At 51.6% G+C, this 7,500-nt stretch overlaps 1 protein-coding gene across 1 annotated transcript in view; it reads right to left on the bottom strand.

Moving 5' to 3' along the window:
• Window positions 1–7,500, bottom strand: part of LOC115808765 (SH3 and multiple ankyrin repeat domains protein 1) — a 41,848-nt gene that overhangs the window by 7 nt on the left and 34,341 nt on the right. The window contains 9 exon segments of the mRNA XM_030770225.1: window positions 1–696; window positions 850–1,158; window positions 2,078–3,148; window positions 3,380–3,497; window positions 3,702–4,974; window positions 5,270–5,514; window positions 5,689–5,812; window positions 6,443–6,558; window positions 6,802–6,861. The exon segment at window positions 1–696 is cut by the window's left edge and continues 7 nt beyond it. Of these exon segments, the coding sequence (XP_030626085.1) occupies window positions 1–696; window positions 850–1,158; window positions 2,078–3,148; window positions 3,380–3,497; window positions 3,702–4,974; window positions 5,270–5,514; window positions 5,689–5,812; window positions 6,443–6,558; window positions 6,802–6,861 (4,012 nt within the window).

Here is a 7,500-nt window from a genome sequence, read left to right as displayed (position 1 = left end):
TCTGTAAGTCTCTTGAGGGCTCGTTCGATGTTCATGCGATGTCCCACCCTGCTGACACCCAGGTCCAGGAAGTCTTCCTTTGTGAGCGAGGGAAGGTGAGACCCGTCAATCTCGTTGTCAAGGAAACGCTCGCGGTGCTCTGCCAGGTTCAGGTACGTCAGCCAGTCAGCGACGTCGTACTTGCTCCAATAGGGAAGAGGTTTTGAAGCGAACGGCCTATTGGGGGGAGGAGGGGTGACGGGCGGATAACTCATACAGGAAGGGGAGGAGCCTCCCGACAGGAAGTGGGTGGGGGAAAGAGAGCGGGAGACCAGGAGAGGGTTAGAGGGAGGGGCTGCGGATGCGGGAGGAAAAGGAGGCGGGGTCTGCGGGAAGAAGTGATCAGATAACGGAAGAGTGGCGGATGGAGGCGTTAGAGGAGGGGCTTGAAAGTCAAAATGGCCGCTATAGAGGGAGGACGAGGGGAAGAGAGGCAAAGAGGAAGGTCGCGGAGGCCCCGGATGCGGACGATCCGAACAGGATATGAGCGGGCTCGGAGCACGCCGCCGCTGTGGGTGGTGGGATTCGGAACGTCGCGATTCCGACCCGGAATGAAACTGGAACTCCAGAGCCTTCCCTCTGTACTTGGAACGGTGCTTCGGAGAGGTGGGGTAAGGAGAGTAGGATGGAGAGTGGGGTGGGTGAACCACAGAGGAAGGAGAAAGCGGGGGATGGGAGAGAGAGAGAGGAGAGATGGGATGAGGTAGAGAAGGAGGAGAGAGAGGAGGGTGCGCCAGGGAGAGAGGAGAAAGGGGGGTGTGAGGGACGGAGGGAGGAGAGAGAGGGGGATGAGAGAAGGACAGAGGAGACGCAGAAGGAGTCCAGTTGGGAAAGAGAGGTTGAGGAGCGGACGGCTGGGCCAGGGCGATCGGCGTTGGGGTTAAATTCGGCGTTAACGGCATTCCCTGCAACTGGTTTGGCATCAAGCTGGGTGTTAAGGGGGAGGACGCTAAGGGGTTTGGCTGTAGCGTTGGCGTTAGGGGACTGGGCGGTAAAGGATTAGCAGCCATGGTTGGGGACATAGCGCGTTGGAGAGGCTGAGCGGCAGCAGAGAGAAGTGGCGATGGAGAACGACCAGCGGGTCCACTCATGATTGACATGGACCCTTCATCTGCAAATCTGAAAGGGCAGGATAACAATTACAGCGGCGTTAACAGACAGCCGTAAATTTATGGCAAAACACTGAGATGCATGCGCACACAGTCACACGCAAACACAAATGAGCACACACACACACACACACTCACACACAATAGCAGCAGCTTATCATCATTATTCACTTAATGAACTGCGTTAACCTTTTGACCTGATTCATCATGAAATCAGTTAAACTAGTTTTTTGCATTTACAGAACGAGTTACACTAGTATTTCTTACACCTTCCCACTTCACTTTATGTCACAGGCACAGAAAACATTTGTAGACCTTGCCAGGGACTCTACCAAGCTCAGACTTGTCCTGAGAAACAAGCGTCTCTTAAACAGGACAGAGTTGTAGAGATGAGGTTCCCCAAGGCTCAGTCATTGTCATTTTCCCTTATATGTCATGTGACCCACATGTTTGTATATCTTTAGGGGTCAAATGAAGGACACAATTCATTTTCATTGAATTAATGATAAATTAAACTTGAACAAAAATACTGGTTAAAGTTTAAGTGTGAAGCAAAACCATGATTGTCTTTAGCAGGGGCAAAAAAGGTAAAAGTAGAAGTATTACTCTACTAAACTACTCTAAGTAAAGTTAATCTATCCCTCCTGAAAAATACTTAAGAGTCAATAGACACTTATTTACAATTTACAAAAATGGTTGTCAGTTTAACTCAGAGTACTTTTTTTTTTAGAAAGAATACTTTTACTTTTTCCACACCTGGTCTTTAATAGAGGTCTTTACGACAGAACTGGTGTGAACCTAGCACTGAGTACTGTTTAACCAAAAAAGAAGAAGAAGAAAAAAAAAAAAAAACCAGGCAAGAAATGGAGTAGAAATTGAAGATGGAGTAGAAATTGAAGATGGAGAAGAAATTGAAGATGGTCCCTGACCTGGGTGAAATGGGTGAACTTTGACCGTGCCAGCTGCCCATCTGTTGGAGTTTGCTGCTCAGTTCATTAATGATGCTGGCTTTCACACTGGAGAGCGGAGAGTTCAGCCGTCGGTCCAATAGCATCGGAGGCCTCGCAGCTATTTCCAGACCTCCTCCCCTGGTCACTCCATCTCTCTCCACCTCCTCTTCCTTTTGTCTGTGGAAGGTGGGAGCGGCACTGGTCTGTCGCTGCAGAGTCGGCACCACGCGTACGCTCTCGCCTTGTGAGTGCGTTCGAACCTGTGTGGGGTGCGCGGGTTGAGCGTTAGGGACGTGTGGTTTGACGCGTACAGAGGGTTCCGCTTTGGTCTGTTGCCGCGCGTTTGGTTTTATCTGCGTGTCATTCAGCGTCTTGATAGTTTGTTTCCCCACGTGAGGAAGGGAGGAGTCGAGAGACACGCGTCTCTCGGCTTTCCCCCCGTCCCTCACGTCTCCGCTCGGCCTCCTGTCCCGCACTCCTTTTCCTCCTTCTCTTCCTCCCGCTCTTACTCCTTCTTTTAGTCCATCTCTCTCTGTTTCTCTATCTCCGAGATTGTCCAGGTGATGGTCGCTGCTGCTGTGACTGTCAAGCTCCTCTATCCCAGAATCCACAACCGCCTCCTGCCAATCCCTGCTCTTGCCGGTGGGTGGCAGCTGGTTCACGGTGGCCACCGAGGCGGTCGCCGACGGCGTTGTCATGGTGACCGTCACCACGGCAGCAGTCGCTGTGGCAGTGGCGGCGGCAGTCGTCATGGTAGCGTAAGTGAGGGCGGCGTTGCCTCGGTCTTGTGGCGGGTAGAACAGCGGGAGTGGCCTATGCAGGGAGGAGGCGGGGACTGACGAAGAGGGCGGGGCAGACGGAGAAGTAGATGGAGGAAAGGACTGAGGTGAAGGGAGAGATGGAGACAGAGCAGACTGGGTGAGGTTGGCCACCTCGCTGTCATATGAAGTCAAACTGGACGCAGCTGAATCACCAGCCTGAGGAGAAGGCAGAGGGGGCTGAGGATTGTTTGGGGGCAACGGAGGGTTGGAGGGGAGGGAGGAGGGTTGTCTTGGACAAAGCTGGGGAGGGGGAATTAGAGGAGAAGGAGGAAAAAGGTAGGGATGAACAACAGCGGCTGGATGAAACTGCTGCTCAGCATCCTGGAGCTCAGATGTGTCTGGCAGCGACTCGGGCTGGGACTGCTGTTGTTGTTGTTGTTGTTGTTGTTGTTGTTGTTGCTGTTGTTGTTGGTGGTGTTGTTGTTGGTGGTGTTGTTGATTTTGTTGCTGTTGATTGTACCCTGTTGCACTCTGCATGCCGTTAGCAAACTGTATAGGAGGAGGTAGCGGATCGACAAACACAAACTCATCCTCCACATCTACCGATGGTGCAGGCGGGGGGAGGACCATGAGTCCAACTCCTCCATCACTCGCTTCTTCTCCACTCCTCTCTCCACCTCTCTCTTGTCTTTCTCCCCCTCTCTCTCCGACTCTCTCCATTCTTCTCTCTCCCATTCGGTCTCCTCCGTGACTCACCTCCTGTAGTTGGATTTGTCCCGTAGGGGTGGCTTGTGCGTGGACTGGATGGATTTGGCTGCTTGTGTACCCCGTAACAGTAGCACTTGCATCACTCTCCATGCGGAGGAAAGAGGGCCGCCGAGGTGGGGGCTGAGGGAGGGGTCTCCCGTACCCATCCCTGTCCCTCTCGCGTGGGTACTGCGGCTGATACTGATTGGCTTTTTCTTCGGAAAAACGCACTCTTGGAACCTCTCTGATCCCTCCCCCTTCCTTATCTCCCATCTCTCCCCCCCAGTCTCCGCTTCCCACCCCGCTTCCGGCCAATCGAATCATCCGTGGAGACTGAGGGCGGCTCAAGGAGGTGGGACCGGTAGACGTGGGGGAGGTGCCGGTCAGATAGTGCGTAGGCTGTGACTGATACATATACGAAGTTGGAGGGATAATGTGTGGAGGATTTGGGGCGGAGACCGTAGAGGGAAAAGCCCCAACACTTGACAGCTGTCGGCCGAAATGTCTCTCTTCGCGCCGGGTTCTTCTGTCATCCTTTAGGGCCCTTTCCCGGGCTGCCAGGGCCAAGCCCAATGGCGAGGAAGGGTCCAGAACTTTTCCTGTCAGTGGGTGGATGAAGGTGGTGGCACCATGGTGAGAGGAGGGAGCAGACGGAGGCAGGGGTGTGGCATACTGTGGCAGGCCGAAAGCAGGGGGCATACTACGACCCTGAGGGGTCAAGGCTTCGCCAGAGAAAAGGCCCTCGTCGATAGATTTGGACGGACGGAGTCGGGGTGTTGGGCTTTCATGCTGGGGCTGGAGAGGCGTTGAGTCCTCTAACATGTCCTCCTCCGAGGAGTAGTAGAAGGAGGTGCTCTTCCTCCGGGAATCACGGTATCGCTCTCGTTCGCGGCGCGCTGTCGAGCCAGTGGTGCCGCCACTCGGTGGCATCTGCTCCTGCTCCTCCCGTTCCAGCGTGCGACTGGACGATGATTGGACAGGGGCAGGAGGGGTTGGAGTCACGGGGCTAGTGGGTTCAACGTCCTCATCTAGATCAGGAGGGAGCTCAGCCTCCACGCTGCTCCCTTGACTGCTACGCCCAGAGCTGCTGGTGGAAGGGGCCTTGACTATAATGGTTGGAATGGGAATGGAACTCTTTTCAACCTGGCCGCCACCTCTTTGGGGTCTCCCGCCACCCTCTTCCACTTTGGGTTGTTTCATTAGCGGTCCCTTGCCCCCTCGTCGTGCGGCTGACTTGGCGACGGCTGGAACCTGGACGTGCTGAGCTGGCTGCTTAGTCACCATGTTGGAGGGGGGTGTGGCACTACTATAGCCCCGCCTCAGTCCACCCATCTTGGCTCCTCCTCTTCGTATGGTTTCTGGTTCCACCTGAAAAGGAAAGTTGTAAACCTTTAGTATTCAGTTGCTGTAGTGCAAATTACCAGCAGAAAAAATGAGCAATTATCAGTCTATCTATCTATCTATCTATCTATCTATCTATCTATCTATCTATCTGTCTATCTATCCATCTATCTATCCATCTATCTATCCATCTATCTATCTATCTATCTATCTATCTATCTATTTACCTATCTATCCACATACCAATGAATGAATGAATCAGTCAGTCAATCAATCAATCAGTCGGTCAAGGAACCAATGAACTGATCAATCCAGTGCTTACTCTGCGAGTAGGTGGCACTCTGTGCTGTGTTTGACTCTGGGGCAGGTATTGTACAGGTGGTATATGAGCAGGGTTAGGATGAGATAACTCGCCCCTCCTGCCGCTCTGTGGCCCAGCGGAGTGGGGGGGCTCTGGGGCAGAGGTTTCAGGAGGGGGGGGTATGTCCTCCGGCCCTGGTACCGAGAGACTGCGGGATAGTTTCATCGTGGGGGGGTGTAAATGGCCCCTCTCTTCATCTGCCACACCTGCGGGAAAAATACCAAAATCAGCGAAATGGTAGGAGGGTCGTCCAGATCGTCCTACAGAACTCTGCAGCTTGTACACGGATTTGATTATATAAAGCATCAAGCATATAAATGTATAAACACTGTATTTGGTTTTGTTCAGCTGTTTAAGCGGTTGGCGGTGACTGGCCTCACCGATGGATTTTTGCCGCAGAACCAAACCGTGCTGGGAGTGGTGGCCTGACGAAAACTGGGCGTGGTTATAACCATACCCGGACCCTGGTGACATCATGCCAATGCCCGACTGGTCGAAGCTCTGCTGCTGATTGGGCAAAGCACAAAAAAAAAAAAGGTGAGAGACTTTACTTTGGTCAACATGAAAACAAGAAGTCAAGAAATCGAGACGTCCTAATGTAAACAAGTGCCACTCAATGGACCGTTTTGTCTGTTAATTTATGGTACATCCCAGTTCATTCAGAAAACACAATCCCAGCACTGCTCTGTTTGCCAAACCTTTGATGTGTTGGTTCAGGACTACACAGAAAACCAGCACCACTGGGAAATTCATTAGGCTGTCGGTACTGGGACCGAAGTGGTACGGGATGGTTTCTATCGAATTCAAATGGATAACCAATTTAGTACCGTTAAAAACCACAATGTCACCTCTTCAGCCTTTCCAGTTAAGGAGTAAAACCTCATTAGATCCCAGTTCAGAGCTGCTAAAATGATTTAAAATCTGATGTAGGAATCCTGCAAGGCATCCAGGTGACAAAACAGTTGAATCTCACCCACCTGTTTCTATCTAAAAATTCCACTAGCTGGACTAACCTAACACTGCACTGACGGTTAGCTACAGTGACGGAGGGCTTCACCCTCTGCCCCGCCCCCTGCGGCGAGGGGTCGTGGCACCTGTTGAGAGGTGGCGTCATTGTGCTGACAGGTGCGGTACCTCGTTAGAGTAAAAGCCCTTGTTTCGGTCCCTCCTGCCGCCGTGACCCCGGTGACCCTGAGTCTCCGAAGTGCTGATTGTCTGCTGAGCAGCAGCCAGAATTTCATCCAGCTTATCTGTGTGTGTGTGTGTGTGTGTGTGTGTGTGTGTGTGTATGTGTGTGTGTGTGTATGTGTGTGTGTGTGTATGTGTGTGTGTGTGTGTGTGTGTGTGTGAGAGAGAGAGAGAGAGAGAGAGAGAGAGAGAGAAAGACAAAGGTCATACTCCCCATACTGTAGTTGCACAGTGTCTTTTTTCTTATTGAGATATTGGAATATAAAAGAGGAGGAGGGAATGTGAGGAAGAGGGCTCTCTCATACTAAGTGCCATTTGATAAACGCTCTTCTTCTTCTCTGGTGCCTGGGAGGTCTCTGAGTATTCTGAGAACAAAAAGAAGATTTTCATTAACACACACACGCGCACACACACACACGCACGCACACACATACATACACATATTCCCACACACACACACACACACATACATACATACACACAGTCATCACACACACACACACACACAGATGTTTTCAAACTGAAAAGCTACCTTTGGAACTACACTCACTGTCCATTTTTTAGTTACCTTATAGGTACACTGCATAGGTGTACAGGTAACAGACTGCAGCCTGTCTGTTGCCATGCAGTTTGTCAGCCGCACACTACCCTGTTGCCCATTAATCAGTGGTCAGCTTCTGACCATAGTACTGCTGTTGACTGGACATTGTTTGGGTGGCAGACCATCCTCAACACAGCAGTGACCCTGACATGGTAGTGACATGGTAGTGGGTGTCACGCTGGTATGAGTGTATAAGGCACTGTTCTGTTTTTACACATGTCAGTGTCACTGCTGGGTTAAGAGTTGTCTGCCACCCAAAAATATCCACTCACCAGTTACCAGTGGTCCTGTGGTCAGAAACTGACCAGTGATTCAGGACAACAGGGTGTTTAACACACACTGTACAAGGCAACAGATGGGCTGTCATCTCTAATTGTACAACATGGTGCGCAAACACACACAC

The sequence above is a fragment of the Chanos chanos genome, chromosome 3 (genome assembly GCF_902362185.1).
Source record: "Chanos chanos chromosome 3, fChaCha1.1, whole genome shotgun sequence".
Lineage (NCBI taxonomy): Eukaryota > Metazoa > Chordata > Actinopteri > Gonorynchiformes > Chanidae > Chanos > Chanos chanos.
This window is presented reverse-complemented; position numbering and strand designations above follow the sequence as displayed.